General features: G+C 49.9%; 1 protein-coding gene across 1 annotated transcript in view; it reads left to right on the forward strand.

The window, feature by feature from the left end:
• SLC9A8 (solute carrier family 9 member A8) overlaps positions 1 to 17,257 on the forward strand; it is a 68,849-nt gene that overhangs the window by 17,097 nt on the left and 34,495 nt on the right. Inside the window, 3 exon segments of the mRNA XM_077458808.1 lie at positions 1,655 to 1,738; positions 15,221 to 15,322; positions 16,933 to 16,967. Coding sequence (XP_077314934.1) covers positions 1,655 to 1,738; positions 15,221 to 15,322; positions 16,933 to 16,967 — 221 coding nt within the window.

The following is a 17,257-nucleotide window of genomic DNA, read 5'->3' on the forward strand; positions in this document are numbered from 1 at the left end:
GTACGTCAACACATATATTTTATATAAAATCTTAATTTTATCCAGTGTTACCAAATAATATATTGTCTTATACCAAAAACAAACAAATCTGTTTGTATAATGATCTGATTTACTAGCATCAGTCACATAAAATGTAATCATCTTACTATGTTACAGCCAAAATCTTCCGTTTGAATAATAGTTATATAAGCTTGCAGAGTATACTGATGGACAAGTTTGCATTTCAAATCTCAACGTGTTTCGTAACCAATACTCTACACTTCATCAGGATGTCTAAAAAGTATAAATGAAAAAAAGAAAAAGAAAAGTAATGTACAAAAAAATAAATGGACGACATTGTTCATCAGTATGTTGTAAAATATAGCACACACTTACAAATCAGCTTTGAAGGAAGTTGAATAAAAGAATAGAGAACTTTTGCATGGTAATCGCTATGGGATGTCTGTCCTGGTGGGCCATGGAGACGGGGGAAGGGTCCAGCGAGACAACAAGGGCACTCAGGCATGTATCACTCAACTAAAGCCCAACAATGCCACTCAACCCTCCAAAAAATATATTCATATATTGCCTTCAAAATTAAAAAAAATACTAAAAAAATAAAAAGGTTTTATATTTGTTTTCTGTATAAGGGAAGACTGTATATCTGAACACTGAATAAAATTAAGATCCTATATATAATATTTGTGTTGATGTACCTGCAGAAGTCCTATGGGCATTTCTCAGGAGGACAACTTTTTTGCTGTCTTCCACGAATAATCCAACTGGAGGTCTCAGTCACTGTATAGGACTCCTTCTCTGATTTATCCCTCGAGTGTCCCCACCAGAGGTCATAACCATTGTACAAGACCCCTTTACTGCTCTCGTCCATCCGTAACCTCACTGTAGGTCACAGCTATTGACAGGACCCCTTTACTGCTCTCACCTATCATTAACCTCACTGCAGGTTACAGCCATTGTACAGGACCCCTTAACTGCTCTTTCCCCTCTGGAGGTCCCAGCCATTGTACTGGACCCCTTTACTGCTCTCCACCATCAGTAACACCACCGGAGGTCCCAGCCATTGTACCGGACCCCTTTACTGCTCTCCACCATCAGTAACACCACCGGAGGTCCCAGCCATTGTACCGGACCCCTTTACTGCTCTCTTCTGTCAGTCATCCCCATTGGAGGTCCCAGCCATTGTACAGGACCCCTTTACTGCTCTCCCATCAGTAACACCTCTAGAGGTCACCATCATTTGTACAAGACCCCTTTACTGCTATCTCCCTTTAGTAACCCCACTAGATGTCCCAGCCACTGCACTGGACCCCTCTACTACTATCTCTCTTCAGTAACGACAATGGAGGTCCCAGCCATTGTATTGGACCCCTTTGCTACTATCCCCCATCAGTAACACCATTGGAGGTCACAGCAGTTGTACTGGACCCCTTTACTACTCTCTCCTATCAGTAACCCTACTGGAGGTCACAGCCATTGTTAAGTCAGCCTTTATTGCTCTCCTATCAAAAACCCCACTGACAGTGACAGCTATTGTACAGGACCTCTATTACTGTTATCCCCAATCAATCATCCCGAGGCTTGCTGGGATCTCCTGAGAACAATATGATCACCTCTACTGTGTGTGGGGAAAACTGAGATATTTGTCTTTATACAGGAGGAGGAGATGTTCCGGCCTAATATGTTCTTCCTGCTGCTGCTCCCACCTATTATATTTGAGTCGGGTTACTCGCTGCACAAGGTAACTCTCTTCTTTTATTGTGTGGTATGTGCTGCCTGAATCTGGCAGATATATGTGTGTTTGGAATCCAAAAATTGGGGTTTTACTGTAAAAGATGTGAAAACTCAGAGAGCTGCATCAGTCAGTATAGCAGATTATTTAAAAATGGTTCCTGATGAGAACAGAATTTGAGATGTTACCCACAATCGTATATACACATTGGGGTTAATTCACATATAATATTTGCTGCTTTTAACAGTTAGCACAGGAGAGCTGGTGGCCCTTTTAGCAGGACAGGAAACGCAAATTACTTCCCAGGAACAGTTGAAGGTTTTTCTGTAACTGGACAAAATTGAGGCCCCCCCCCCGATGACTCCTAACCTATTCCCCCTGCTGCCTCATGACCTGTTCCCCCTGCTGCCTCCTGATTCCTGCCCCCCGACCTTTTCCCCTCCCCGCTGCCTCCTGACCTCTCCCCCCCCCCCGCTGCCTCCTGACCTCTTCCCCCCCCCCCGCTGCTTCCTGACCTCTTTCTCCCCAGTGCTGCTTCCTGACCTCTTCCTCCCCAGTGCTGCTTCCTGACCTCTTCCTCCCCACTGCTGCCTCCTGACCTCTTCCTCCCCACTGCTGCCTCCTGACCTCTTCCTCCCCCGCTGCCTCCTGACCTCTTCCCCCCCCCTGCTGCCTCCTGACCTCTTCCCCCCCTGCTGCCTCCTGACCTCTTCCCCCCCCCTGCTGCCTCCTGACCTCTTCCCCCCCCCCTGCTGCCTCCTGACCTCTCCCCCCCCCCCTGCTGCCTCCTGACCTCTTCCCCCCCCTTCTGCCTCCTGACCTCTTCCCCCCCCCTTCTGCCTCCTGACCTCTTCCCCCCCCCCTTCTGCCTCCTGACCTCTTCCCCCCCCCCCTGCTGCCTCCTGACCTCTTCCCCCCCCCCGCTGCCTCCTGACCTCTTCCCCCCCCCCTGCTGCCTCCTGACCTCTTCCCCCCCGCTGCTGCCTCTTGACCTCTTCCCCCCGCTGCTGCCTCTTGACCTCTTCCCCCCCGCTGCTGCCTCTTGACCTCTTCCCCCCCCCCTGCTGCCTCCTGACCTCTTCTTCCTCCCCACTGCTGCCTCCTGACCTCTTCTTCCTCCCCACTGCTGCCTCCTGACCTCTTCCTCCCCCGCTGCCTCCTGACCTCTTCCTCCCCCGCTGCCTCCTGACCTCTTCCTCCCCCGCTGCCTCCTGACCTCTTCCTCCCCCGCTGCCTCCTGACCTCTTCCTCCCCCGCTGCCTCCTGACCTCTTCCTCCCCCGCTGCCTCCTGACCTCTTCCTCCCCCGCTGCCTCCTGACCTCTTCCTCCCCCGCTGCCTCCTGACCTCTTCCTCCCCCGCTGCCTCCTGACCTCTCCCCCCCCTCTGCTGCTTCCTGACCTCTCCCCCCCCTCTGCTGCTTCCTGACCTCTCCCCCCCCTCTGCTGCTTCCTGACCTCTCCCCCCCCTCTGCTGCTTCCTGACCTCTCCCCCCCCTCTGCTGCTTCCTGACCCCCCCCCTCTGCTGCTTCCTGACCCCCCCCCCCCTCTGCCGCTTCCTGACCTCTTCCCCCCCCCTCTGCTGCTTCCTGACCTCTTCCCCCCCCTCTGCTGCTTCCTGACCTCTTCCCCCCCCCCTCTGCTGCTTCCTGACCTCTTCCCCCCCCCCTCTGCTGCTTCCTGACCTCTTCCCCCCCCCCTCTGCTGCTTCCTGACCTCTTCCCCCCCCCTCTGCTGCTTCCTGACCTCTCCCCCCCCCTCTGCTGCTTCCTGACCTCTCCCCCCCTCTGCTGCTTCCTGACCTCTCCCCGCCCTCTGCTGCTTCCTGACCTCTTCCCCCCCCTCTGCTGCTTCCTGACCCCCCCCCCTCTGCTGCTTCCTGACCTCCCCCCCCCTCTGCTGCTTCCTGACCTCTCCCCCCCTCTGCTGCTTCCTGACCTCTTCCCCCCCCCCCTCTGCTGCTTCCTGACCTCTTCCCCCCCTCTGCTGCTTCCTGACCTCTCCCCCCCCCTCTGCTGCTTCCTGACCTCTTCCCCCCCCTCTGCTGCTTCCTGACCTCTTCCCCCCCCCTCTGCTGCTTCCTGACCTCTTCCCCCCCCCCCTCTGCTGCTTCCTGACCTCTTCCCCCCCCCCTCTGCTGCTTCCTGACCTCTTCCCCCCCCCCTCTGCTGCTTCCTGACCTCTTCCCCCCCCCCCTCTGCTGCTTCCTGACCTCTTCCCCCCCCTCTGCTGCTTCCTGACCTCTTCCCCCCCCTCTGCTGCTTCCTGACCTCTTCCCCCCCCCCTCTGCTGCTTCCTGACCTCTTCCCCCCCCTCTGCTGCTTCCTGACCTCTTCCCCCCCCTCTGCTGCTTCCTGACCTCTTCCCCCCCCCTCTGCTGCTTCCTGACCTCTTCCCCCCCCCCCGCTGCCTCCTGACCTCTTCCCCCCCCGCTGCCTCCTGACCTCTTCCCCCCCCCCCCCCCCCGCTGCTTCCTGACCTCTTCCCCCCCTCTGATGCTTCCTGACCTCTTCCCCCCCTCTGCTGCTTCCTGACCTCCTCCCCCCCCCCCCGCGCTGCTTCCTGACCTCTTAATCCCCCGCTGCTTCCTGACCTCTTCCCCCCCCCCCCCTGCTGCTTCCTGACCTCTTCCCCCCCCCCCCCCCCCGCTGCCTCCTGACCTCTTCCCCCCCCCCCCCCCCCCCCCGCTGCTTCCTGACCTCTTCCCCCCCTCTGCTGCTTCCTGACCTCTTCCCCCCCCCGCGCTGCCTCCTGACCTCTTTCCCTCCCCCCCCCGCGCTGCCTCCTGACCTCTTTCCCCCCCCCGCTGCCTCCTGACCTCTTTCCCCCCCCCCGCTGCCTCCTGACCTCTCTCCCCCCCCCCCCCCCGCTGCCTCCTGACCTCTTTCCCCCCCCCCCCGCTGCTTCCTGACCTCTTAATCCCCCGCTGCTTCCTGACCTCTTCCCCCCCCGCTGCCTCCTGACCTCTTCCCCCCTCCCCCCTGCTGCCTCCTGGCCTCTTCCTCCCCCCCCCCCCCCCGCTGCCTCCTGACCTCTTCCCCCCCCCCCCCGCTGCTTCCTGACCTCTTCCCCCCCCTCTGATGCTTCCTGACCTCTTCCCCCCCTCTGCTGCTTCCTGACCTCTTCCCCCCCCCCCCCCGCGCTACTTCCTGACCTCTTAATCCCCCGCTGCTTCCTGACCTCTTCCCCCCCCCTCTGCTGCTTCCTGACCTCTTCCCCCCCCCCTCTGCTGCTTCCTGACCTCTTCCCCCCCCCCGCTGCCTCCTGACCTCTTCCCCCCCCCCCCCGCTGCTTCCTGACCTCTTCCCCCCCTCTGCTGCTTCCTGACCTCTTCCCCCCCCCGCGCTGCCTCCTGACCTCTTTCCCCCCCCCCCCGCTGCCTCCTGACCTCTTTCCCCCCCCCGCTGCCTCCTGACCTCTTTCCCCCCCCCCGCTGCCTCCTGACCTCTTTTCCCCCCCCCCCGCTGCCTCCTGACCTCTTTTCCCCCCCCCGCTGCCTCCTGACCTCTTTTCCCCCCCCCCCCCCCCCCGCTGCTTCCTGACCTCTTAATCCCCCGCTGCTTCCTGACCTCTCCCCCCCCGCTGCCTCCTGACCTCTTCCCCCCTCCCCCCTGCTGCCTCCTGGCCTCTTCCTCCCCCCCCCCCCCCCCCCTGCTGCCTCCTGACCTCTTCCCGCCTGCTGACTCCTGATCCCCCCCCCCCCCCCAGCCTCTTGACCTCTTTCCCTTTGAGATGACGCATGAATTTGCGGTGCGGGTCTGCCTCGATTATTGTGTAATAAAATGTGCTGCAATCGCGGCAACCCGCGTCGCCCAAAAAATAGTTCAGGACGACAATCGTGGCAGACCTGCACCGTGATTTGAGTTGTCATTCAGATGAATGGCATCTCGAATGTGAGTCCCGCGTTTTGTCATTCACACCTTGGTGCTGTCAAATTGTGGGCGGATCCGTGGTAAATCTGCCCGCGATTCAAAGCGCTGTAGTGTGAATGCAGCCTGAGAGTCAACAGCTTGCCCGTTCAAGGGAACCCTCTCCTGTGAATAGAGCTGGTGAAGCTTTCATGGAGGTATGGTTTTGAAGATGCAGACCTCCATTTCATTAAAGATCATCTGTAAGAAAAGATTATCTTGGAGATTCAGGAAGAGAAGGTGGAAATGCTTCTTAATGCAGCATGTGTGAGGGGGTTGCAGACGTTTCCTTTTTAAATGGCGTTCTCTTATTCTAGAATGAGATAAAGTCTCGGAATTTTTTATTTTTTTTCCCCATTAGTCTTCGAGAAAGATGCCTATGCTTTGACACATAAATCCTAACCTGGATGATGCATTTATTACTTATATTTTACAATGTCCAGAGATATAGATTTTTACTTTTGAGGTCAAGGAATCGTATGGATATGAAGATGGATGAGCTTCTTAAGTGGACTTGAAACGCTTTCCTTTCTAACCTTAGGCTTTCTTCAGCCACGGCTAATATGGTCCATAATCAGGAATATTGACTATCTGTACAAAATCAAAACAAACAGAAACTGTGGCCATCGGAGGAAGACCTATTACTTTCTTGGACTCTTCAGAAACTCCAAAGCTTTAGGCTCGGTTCACACAGGGACGACTTGTCCAGACGACTTCGCCGCCTGACAAGTCGCGCTCCGTTCTGTACTACGGAACCGTTCTAATAGGAGCGACTCAAGTCGCTCCGACTTAGAAAAAAGGTTCCTGTACTACTTTTACGGCGACTTCGGGCGACTTGCATTGACTTCTATACAGAAGTCGTTTTGCAAGTCGCCGCTGATCGTGTGCAGGTCGTGGCAGGTCGCGGCGCTGCAAGTCGTGCCGCCCGCTGTGTGAACCGAGCCTTATTCATTCTCTTTGTAGGACAAATCAAAGGTCATGGGTATCTAAGAGCTCTATTGCCCACATTTTGGATTCCTGTAGCACAATGAATACTGACCCTTTATCCTTGCTCCCTCCTACAAATTTTGGACAGCTACACGGGCAGGTCTTTTCACTTTCTTCCTTCTCCTTCATGATCTGGTGTTTTCTCAGAAGTGGACCTTAGATGGAATATTCTTCAAACTCTGGTCCTGGTTTAATCTGGTGAGCTCTTGTTCATCCTGTGCTGTCCTGGAAGATGATGAGGAAGCCAGAGTTAGATTTATCAGTATCTCTATTTTCAGGAATCCTCCAGGACAAGCAAGGTTCCCCCGCTCTTTGTATGTGGCATTGTTGGTATCTCAGGACTACCCTTTTTAAGTTACTACTGACTGATCCTGAGGTCCTTCTTTGAAAGTTGTAGTGGTTTGGGTTTCCTGTTCCAGTGGAAAGAGTCGCACTCCTGTACTTTTCTGGAAAATTCTTGGCAGAAGTTTGCTTAGTCTGATTTCCATTCCTCAGATCGCAGGTTTCATCTCCTGGATTTGTTAAATGTTCTGCTTATGATTTATTTTGTGGGTAAAAGCTGACGAATCATCATTACGTGAGTTTTGCTAGCTTCTATGGTGTGCAGAAAAAGGAGCCATTACAGGAAAAGATAAAATAACTCATAGAATTAATATTGATTTGTGATAAATGGAGGCTTTCACTAGTAATGCTGCATAATCATTTGTTTTTCAGTGCGTTTTCGTAGCATGTTTTTAAATGTGTTTTTTTTGATGCTTCATTAATTTTTATTTTTTTTTGTAGTTGAAGACTGGTTCTTAAAGCGGGGTTCCACCCTAAATTGGAACTTCCGCTCATCGGAACCCCCCACCCCCCCCTCCGGTGTCACATTTGGCACCTTTCAGGGGGGAGGGGGGTATTTGCACCTACTTCCCAGCATAGACTCCCACGGGAGTCTATGCTGTTTCCTGTCCCGCTGCGCTGTCTGTTGGGACACACACGGGTCCCAGAGACAGCACGGACCATTCCCATTGCACTGTGCGACTCGCGCATGTGCAGTAAGGAACCGGTAAGTGAAGCCGCAACGCATCACTTCCTGATTCCCTCACCGAGAATGGTGGCGGCAGCAGCCGAGAGCCGAGCAATCGATCGGCCTCGGCTGCCGTTGTAGTGTCACATTATGCTGCCTATCACAGGATGGTGCGGAAGTGACGTTTCCGCCAGAAATTACGTACTGCACATGCGTCGTGCGTTCCAAACGCTAGCGCCGTGCGTTCCAACATATGTTCGGCAATACAGTTAAGCAAAAGCATCACAGAATGTTACGGAAGTGACGTTTAGCGTGCGTTCCAAACGCTAGCGCCGTGCGTTCCAACAAATGTTCGGCAATACAGTTAAGCAAAAGCATCACATAATGTTACGGAAGTGACTGTACAGACAACACAAACACTGGGCGTTACAACACCAATACTTCCCTTGTTACCTCGGATCAGTTTTTAAATAACCATGCTGAGCTACGTGTGCTGTTAGGTTATGGAGTGCTGGGACTTGTAGTGCCTATGCTGAGCTACGTGCGGTCTTCGGTTATGGAGTGCTGGGACTTGTAGTGCCTATCCTGAGCTACGTGCGGTCTTCGGTTATGGATTGCTGGGACTTGTAGTGCCTATGCTGAGCTACGTGCAGTCTTAGGTTCTGCATTGCTGGGATTTGTAGTGCCTATCCTGAGCTACGTGCGGTCTTAGGTTATGGAGTGCTGGGACTTGTAGTGCCTATGCTGAGCTACGTGCAGTCTTAGGTTCTGCATTGCTGGGACTTGTAGTGCCTATGCTGAGCTACGTGTGGTGTTAGGTTCTGGATTGCTGGGACTTGTAGTGCCTATGCTGAGCTACGTGCGGTGTAGTGTCACATTTTGCTGCCTATCACAGGATGCTGCGGAAGTGACGTTGCCGCCAGAAATTGCATACTGCGCATGCGCGATGCGTTCCAAACACTCGCGCCGTGCGTTCCAACATAGTTTCGGCAATACAGTTCAGCGGAACCATCACATAATGTTACGTAAGTGATGTTACACACAACACAAACACTGGGCCGTTCGTTACAACACTAATACTTCCCTTGTTACCTAGTAGGTTTTGCATTGCTGGGACTTGTAGTGCCTATCCTGAGCTACATGCTTCAATGTTCAGTGTCCTCATCCCTATCCCCATGCTTCAATGTTCAGTGTCCTCATCCCTATCCCTGAGCTTCAATGTTCAGTGTCCTCATCCCTATCCCCGAGCTTCAATGTTCAGTGTCCTCATCCCTATCCCCGAGCTTCAATGTTCAGTGACCTCATCCTTATCCCCGAGCTTCAATGTTCAGTGACCTCATCCTTATCCCTGAGCTTCAATGTTCAGTGTCCTCATCCCTATCCCCGAGCTTCAATGTTCAGTGACCTCATCCTTATCCCCGAGCTTCAATGTTCAGTGTCCTCATCCCTATACCCGAGCTTCAATGTTCAGTGTCCTCATCCCTATCCCCGAGCTTCAATGTTCAGTGTCCTCATCCCTATCCCCGAGCTTCAATGTTCAGTGACCTCATCCTTATCCCCGAGCTTCAATGTTCAGTGTCCTCATCCCTATACCCGAGCTTCAATGTTCAGTGTCCTCATCCCTATCCGCGAGCTTCAATGTTCAGTGTCCTCATCCTTATCCCCGAGCTTCAATGTTCAGTGTCCTCATCCTTATCCCTGTGCTTCAATGTTCAGTGTCCTCATCCCTATCCCCATGCTTCAATGTTCAGTGTCCTCATCCTTATCCCCGAGCTTCAATGTTCAGTGTCCTCATCCTTATCCCCGAGCTTCAATGTTCAGTGTCCTCATCCTTATCCCCCTGCTTCGATGAGGACACTGAACATTGAAGCATGGGGATAAGGATGAGGACACTGAACATTGAAGCAGGGGGATAGGGATGAGGACACTGAACATTGAAGCTCGGGTATAGGGATGAGGACACTGAACATTGAAGCTCGGGGATAAGGATGAGGTCACTGAACATTCAAGCTCGGGGATAGGGATGAGGACACTGAACATTGAAGCTCAGGGATAAGGATGAGGTCACTGAACATTGAAGCTCGGGGATAGGGATGAGGACACTGAACATTGAAGCTCAGGGATAGGGATGAGGACACTGAACATTGAAGCATGGGGATAGGGATGAGGACACTGAACATTGAAGCATGTAGCTCAGGATAGGCACTACAAGTCCCAGCAATGCAAAACCTACTAGGTAACAAGGGAAGTATTAGTGTTGTAACGAACGGCCCAGTGTTTGTGTTGTGTGTAACATCACTTACGTAACATTATGTGATGGTTCCGCTGAACTGTATTGCCGAAACTATGTTGGAACGCACGGCGCGAGTGTTTGGAACGCATCGCGCATGCGCAGTATGCAATTTCTGGCGGCAACGTCACTTCCGCAGCATCCTGTGATAGGCAGCAAAATGTGACACTACACCGCACGTAGCTCAGCATAGGCACTACAAGTCCCAGCACTCCATAACCTAACAGCACACGTAGCTCAGCATGGTTATTTAAAAACTGATCCGAGGTAACAAGGGAAGTATTGGTGTTGTAACTCCCAGTGTTTGTGTTGTCTGTACAGTCACTTCCGTAACATTATGTGATGCTTTTGCTTATCTGTATTGCCGAACATTTGTTGGAACGCACGGCGCTAGCGTTTGGAACGCACGCTAAACGTCACTTCCGTAACATTCTGTGATGCTTTTGCTTAACTGTATTGCCGAACATATGTTGGAACGCACGGCGCTAGCGTTTGGAACGCACGACGCATGCGCAGTACGTAATTTCTGGCGGAAACGTCACTTCCGCACCATCCTGTGATAGGCAGCATAATGTGACACTACACCGTCATCGCTGAACCCTGGGACAGGTAAGTGTTCATTTGTTAAAAGTCAGCAGCTGTAGTATTTATAGCTGCTGGCTTTTAATATTTTTTGTTTCCAGTGGAATCCCTCTTTAAAACAGTGGCAAAATACACTTTTTACAAAAGGAAAAACAAGTAGCGCCAACCTAAGTGCAGTAGTACAATACAAGTTTTATTTGGTTGTAGTCAAAATGCACTCGCTCTGTATTGGTTAAAAACAGGCACTTCTTAATGATGAAGTCCGGATAGACAAGTATAATAGGTGATCTGGCTCCAGAGAAGGTGATCCTGTTGCGCCGTGCAGTCCTGTCTGGCGGCGTTGTGGCTTCCAGTGTCCCAGGCTGAGGTCGGCAAGGATCAGTGGAGGATTGTCAGTCTGTAGGAGTCCAGTTCCGTGTTGTGATAATGCTAATAGCTTGCAAGCGTTTGGAGCATGCATGCTCCTTCGAACGCATGCACACTATTAGCATTATGACATCCAGTTTCTACCTTCCCCTCTGTAAACTGACCATGGTTTATCATGGCTGCTGAGCCCTGACACGTTTAGTTTTACGTGCTTCCATCATCCGCAGCTCTCCTGTCTGATCTCTCCCCCCCCCCTTCCCCTCCCCTGCCTGTCAGATAGTGACAGTGCCTGCCCCCCCCCCCCCCCCCCACTGCTGGAAGAACATCTATATTTTTATACTATCTGCTCTGCCTCCTAATGACTATCCGCTCTGCCTCCTAATGACTATCCGCTCTGCCTCCTAATGACTATCCGCTCTGCCTCCTAATGACTAGCCGCTCTGCCTCCTAATGACTAGCCGCTCTATCTCCTAATGACTAGCCGCTCTATCTCCTAATGCTGAGTGCCCCTTTGTGTGTGATTTATTAAAAATTGCAGTATATACCTGATTTTAGTTCGCCTAATGGCGCTCACGCGACCAGCCGCCTCTTCTCCCCTTCTCCTGACTGACGTCAGCGGAGGAATCTCAGCCCCTCCCGCTTTAGCTGTCAGACGAAGAGAGGAGAGAGGCGGCCGGTCACGTGAGCGCCGATCGGCGCTCTGAAATCAGGTATATACTGCAATTTTTTTTACGCACACACGCGCACACACAGGCACACACGTACACACACACGTACACACAGGCACACACACGTACACACAGGCACACACACGTACACACAGGCACACAAAGCACACACACACACACACACACACACAGGCACACAGCATTAGGAGACCGAGCGGATAGTATAAAGAGGTCAGAGTGGCTTAACAACCACATAAAGGTAAGTCTGTCACGTGCTAGTATGCGGTGAATACTAGCACATAATGGCTTAAACTGCCTGGGGGGTTAATTAAAAAAAAATTTCTACCACTTTAAGCACAAAAATTGCAATTTTTATGCACTCCCATCGAAATCAATGGGGCAAAAAACGCACTATACTGCACCAAAAGAAGCACCTGAACCTTTTCCCGCTTCGCACTGCATCATCTCTTGCATTGACGTAAATGGAAGGCACTGAGAACAATGTGATTTTTATTGACGTACGTTGCAGTGCAGCGGCTGGCGCAACATAAATCAAACAAGTATAAATGAAGCTTCTCTGTTTAAATGCTAATTTAGTTTTAAAAAGTTCTTACCTGGTCGATATTGATCTGTATTAGTGTTTTTGATGTAAGAATTGATCTGAGATAGAACAAAGAATGTTTGTATGATAAATCATGGTTATTAGTCTGGGCCTTTATATGATTGCCATTAGGGGAGAGGCAGAGATTCTTTCCTTGTTGAACCACTTTAGAAAGGTTCCTGCAGGTACAAGTTAATAAATATATTTCTTTACTATAGTTTATAACAAGATACACAAATGTAGGTTTACAGTTTGTGTAACCATGAGTGGGGGTGTGCACAGGGGCCCCTGGCTGCAATGGGGCCCAAACGTTGATCAGTGTACTTTCAGCGTATTCCATTCTGGTGACGGGGCATGCCGGTGTCAGACATGTAGGTCTTTTTGGCTTGGACACATTGGCAAACCACCCATAGACAATTCAATAGCACAGTGACGGTTCTGTTTCATTTTGATTGGTTGTTCTTGTCAGAGCTGACCCTTGCCTCTACGCTCCTGTGTGTAATCCTATGTACACAATAGGTAACCGCTCTTGTGAGAACAGTAACACTATCAGCTGCTAGCACACCATGAGATATTTTTCACAGCAGACAATATATATGTTAAGTGGAGTCCTAGAAGAACACAATAGAAATGAAAAAGAAAGAAACAAATCCAAATCTAAAAATCCTTAAAGTGGTCTAAAGCCTTAAGGTTTTTCACCCTAATGCATTCTATGCATTAGATAGAATGCACGTCAATAGAAGCAGACAGGGCGGCTCGAGGGAGTGAGCACGCATGGGTGCCCCAATTGAAAGCGACATTCCATGGGTGCACTTGCCAAAGAGGTGGAGTCTGGACCCCAGAAGTAGAGGATGGGGGCTGCTCTGTGCAAAACCATTGCACAGAGCAAGTAACTAAAACATGTTTGTTATTTTGAAGAAATAAAATGTGAGCCTTTAGTAACCCTTTAATAAAATGCAATGTGAAGAATCTGAATCTTCAGTGTAAACACCGTCCTTATTAAAATTGCAATCACAATTAAAAGAAATGAACAGCATTCTGTAAAACTATGTATGGATGTGTCCTTCGCACTACTAGGAGTGGTATTTTTATTGCGCAAAATCACCCCATGTTTAATTCTGTAAAACTACCCGATGATATGGAAACTTTGCTCTTCCGGTAAAGCGTGATGATGTCACACAGGCTCTGTCCTATACGTTTTCCAGGGCACATTAGACGGAATTTGTAACGAAACGCATATGGTGGAACCTGCTGTGACATCAGCATGCTTTACTGGAAATGTGGAGTTTCCATACAATCTGGTATTTTTATGCAGCGCTTGGAGAACACCATAGAAATAAATAAAAAAAGCAGGAAAAAAATGACAAAACATCCTTATTAAAGTGCAATAAGAAGAATCTGAATCTTTGGTGTAAACACCGTCCTTTGAAATTGCACTTACGATTAAAAGAAATGAACTGCGTTATGTAAAAATACCCAATTGTATGTAAACTCTTCACTTCTGGTTTACCTACAGCAAAGCGCGATGATGTCACAACAGGCTCCGCCCAACATTTTGTCACAAAGATGTCTTCCAGGGCACGGAAGACGTCCTTTGGGATGAAACGCATAGGGTGGAGCCTGTTGTGACATCATCACGCTTTCCCGGAAGTAAACCCGAAGTGCGGAGTTTCCATAGGATCTGGTATTTTTACACAGCGATGTTCATTTATTGTTTTCAATTTTAATGCTTTTTATTAAAAGTCAATCAGTTTTAAACTATGTAGAGCTTGTGATCATCTCTTTGTCAGTACTTACCTGCACGCATGGATCCTTGATTGGGAGGCCAGACCGCTGATGTTACTCCTCTAGAAGGAGGGCCACCTTTTTGTTGAGGTAGATATTGTGAGATCAGGAGTGTGGATCCGTATGCAATCACAAAAAGGTGATTTGACTCATATTACCTTAATAGTCATATGTATCTTGTAATCAGATTTGAGTCTTCTGTCCTCTGCTGAGGGTGCACATGGAATGGTTTTCCCATCGAAGACTAATGCCGCGTACACACGACCAGACTTAAGTCTGACGGAGTTCTGACGGAGTTCTGACGGAGTTCTGACGGAGTTCTGACGGACTTTCCGAATGAACGGACTTGGGCCACACACAATCACACCAAAGTCCGACGGATTCAAACGTGATGACGTACGACCGGACTAGAATAAGGAAGTTCATAGCCAGTAGCCAATAGCTGCCCTAGCGTCAGTTTTAGTCCGTCAGACTAGCACACACACGAGCGGATTTCTGGGTCCGGCAGAGTTCTGGCGGAAAAATTTGAAGCATGTTCCATTTCTAAAGTCTGTCAGACTTTTGCGAATCAAAAGTCCGTTGCAGCCCTCACACGATCGAATAGTCTGCCGGAATCATTCCGTCAGACTTTTGATGTTGAAAAGTCCGGTCGTGTGTACGGGGCTTTAGACGGTGTTTATTCTGAAGATTCGGATTCTTTTTATTGCATTTTATTAAGAATTTTTGAACATTTCTTCAATTTTTTTTCTTTTTCTTTTTCTTTTTCTTTTTTCTTTTTTTATTTTTTATTTTATTTTATTTTTTTATGGTGTTCTTCTGGTGTAATCCTATGGTTTCTATATCTCCAGCTCCGTAACGGAGTGGTTCAGTGAGATCCAACGGATTACATTTCCAGGAACACAGCCAGATGGGTTTATAGATGTCCAACTGTGCTGCCTGAGGTGACATCTGGGGAATATAGCTGGCCCTGCCAAGGTTTTATGAGTCTCCTTCCCTATTCTGAACTGCTTATACCCTAAATGTTTTTAGAATGTGAAGCAATGGTAGGATGTTCCTTATATAAGATATTCCACAGGGAATGGTTCTAACACTCACACATTGCAGGACGGAGATGCTGGGAATCGCAGCATAGAGATAATAGGGCAATTGCATCAAGATGTGAACTAGGAAAAACATGGGAAATGTAGGATGGAGATTTGGGAGGGGGGGGGAGGGGTTGCTGGGAATCAGAGAAAATTGAGTTCTAGAAGTCTCTTCCTTCTCTTGATGTCACTTTCTTTTTTTTTATTATTTCAGGGAAACTTCTTCCAAAATATTGGCTCCATCACTCTGTTTGCAGTAATCGGTACAGCCATATCGGCCTTCATTGTGGGTGGAGGCATCTACTTCCTGGGGCAGGTAGGTGTCTGAGCTACAATCTAATTGTATGGAGAATATTCATTTAGTGTAGAGCATCCTTTTTCAACATGGAGGAACCCTTGAAAAAAAATTCTCAGGGAACCCCTGCTATAAAATTACTATATCTAAAACTCATGATATATTAGTGTGATGGTCAGTGGGGAGAATGGTCCTTACAAGTTTCGTCATTGGGAAGAATTAACCCTTACAGATAGCTAAAACGATCAGGGGTGTCACTGGAAACTTGTCTGAGAGGCAGGAATTGCTCAAGGAATCCCTAGCAACCACTGGAGGAACCCTAGGGTTCAATGGAACCCTGGTTGAGAAACCCCGGTGTAGAGCTTGTCTCCAGCCTCGCTGTGTTTGTGTTTCCTATCTAATTTCCCGCAGTCCTCATTCCTTCTCTCCGCGGTCCTCATTTTGTTCTATAGTAACACCTCCTCCTGCCCCTGCAGTGCCTTTACAGCCCTCACGGTGCACTGTTCTGCCCTGCAGTGACTACTCCTCCCCCCCCCCCCCCCCCCACAGTGCCTGCAGTGACTCCCCCCCCCCCCCCCCGCACAGTGCATTGTTCTGTCTCTGCAGTGCATTGTTCTGTCTCTGCAGTGCATTGTTCTGCCTCTGCAGTGCATTGTTCTGCCCCCAAAGTACCTCATTCCTGCCCATTTCAAATCATTGTTGAGTCCCCTCAGTGCCTCATGTTGTGCCAACGGTGCATTGTTCTGCCCCTGCAGTGCCTCTTTCCACCCTCAAAGTGCTTTGTTCATGACATGGTAATGAAGGGCTCATCTCCTGCAATGTCCTGTGTAGAAGGCCACACCCCCACATAGGGGGGCATGATGCTGCTATGATGACATGGTAATGAGGAGCCCCTCCCATAGGAAGTCCAGTATCGAAGCCCACACCCCGGTATAGGGGAACATGATACCTAGGGATGAACTCAGGCGTGTTCGCATGGAACACGTGTAGAGCCCGCCAGGAAGTCGGCGCAGAGCTGCTCTAATCACAGGCAGTGAGACATTGACCCCCCCCCCCCCACGATGTGCAGCTGCAGAGATTGGCAATGTCTCACTGCACCGACTTCCTGGCGGGCTCTGCACGTGTTCCATGCGAACACGCCTGAGCTCATCCCTAATGATACCTATGCTTACATGGTAATGGAGGATGCCTCCCCTGGCAAGTCCTTTGTAGAAGGCCACACCCCTGTCTAGTGACATGATGTTTGTATGATGAAATGGAAAAGCTAGGCCCATCCCCTGGGAAGTCCTATGTAGAAGGTCACACCCCCATATAGAGAGACATGATGTTTGTATGATGAAATGGTAATGCTGGGCCCCTCCGCTGGGAAGCCTAGTGTATAGGGCAACACCCCTGTATAGGGGAAGATGATACCTATGGTAATTATGGACTCCTCCCCTGTGAAGTCCAATGTTGAAGGCCACACCCCTGTATAGGGGGATCTGGTACCTTTTGGTGACATGGTAATGAGGGGTCCCTCCCCTGGGAATTCATGTGTTCAAAGCCACGCCCCTAAAAGAGGGGACATGCTATAGCTATGATGGAATCTGACAGTTCACGTCCAGCTGACAGTGATGTTTTCTTCTTCTCAGGCGGATGTCATCTACAAACTCACCATGACTGACAGGTACCCATCTCCCCTGTACTCCCTCTGTGTGCATGCTGCTGTTCTGGGTAATGACTGATTATTTCTAGGTTAATGTGTGACACACACAGGAAAGAATGATGCATTCTATACTTTGTTATAAGGGTTAATGATCTGTGTTCACATTGTGTTTTTTTTTTACCTCCCAGGACGCATGGTATGAGGTGATGTAATGATGGGTGTGATATGTACATACCATATGATATGATATGATCTATAAAGAAGTTTTCAATAAATGGCATGATATAGATTTCATAGTAAATTATTTGTTC

This window comes from Lithobates pipiens, unplaced genomic scaffold, assembly GCF_037356315.1.
Source record: "Lithobates pipiens isolate NorthernLeopardFrog02 unplaced genomic scaffold, aLitPip1_a1.2 Scaffold_28, whole genome shotgun sequence".
Lineage (NCBI taxonomy): Eukaryota > Metazoa > Chordata > Amphibia > Anura > Ranidae > Lithobates > Lithobates pipiens.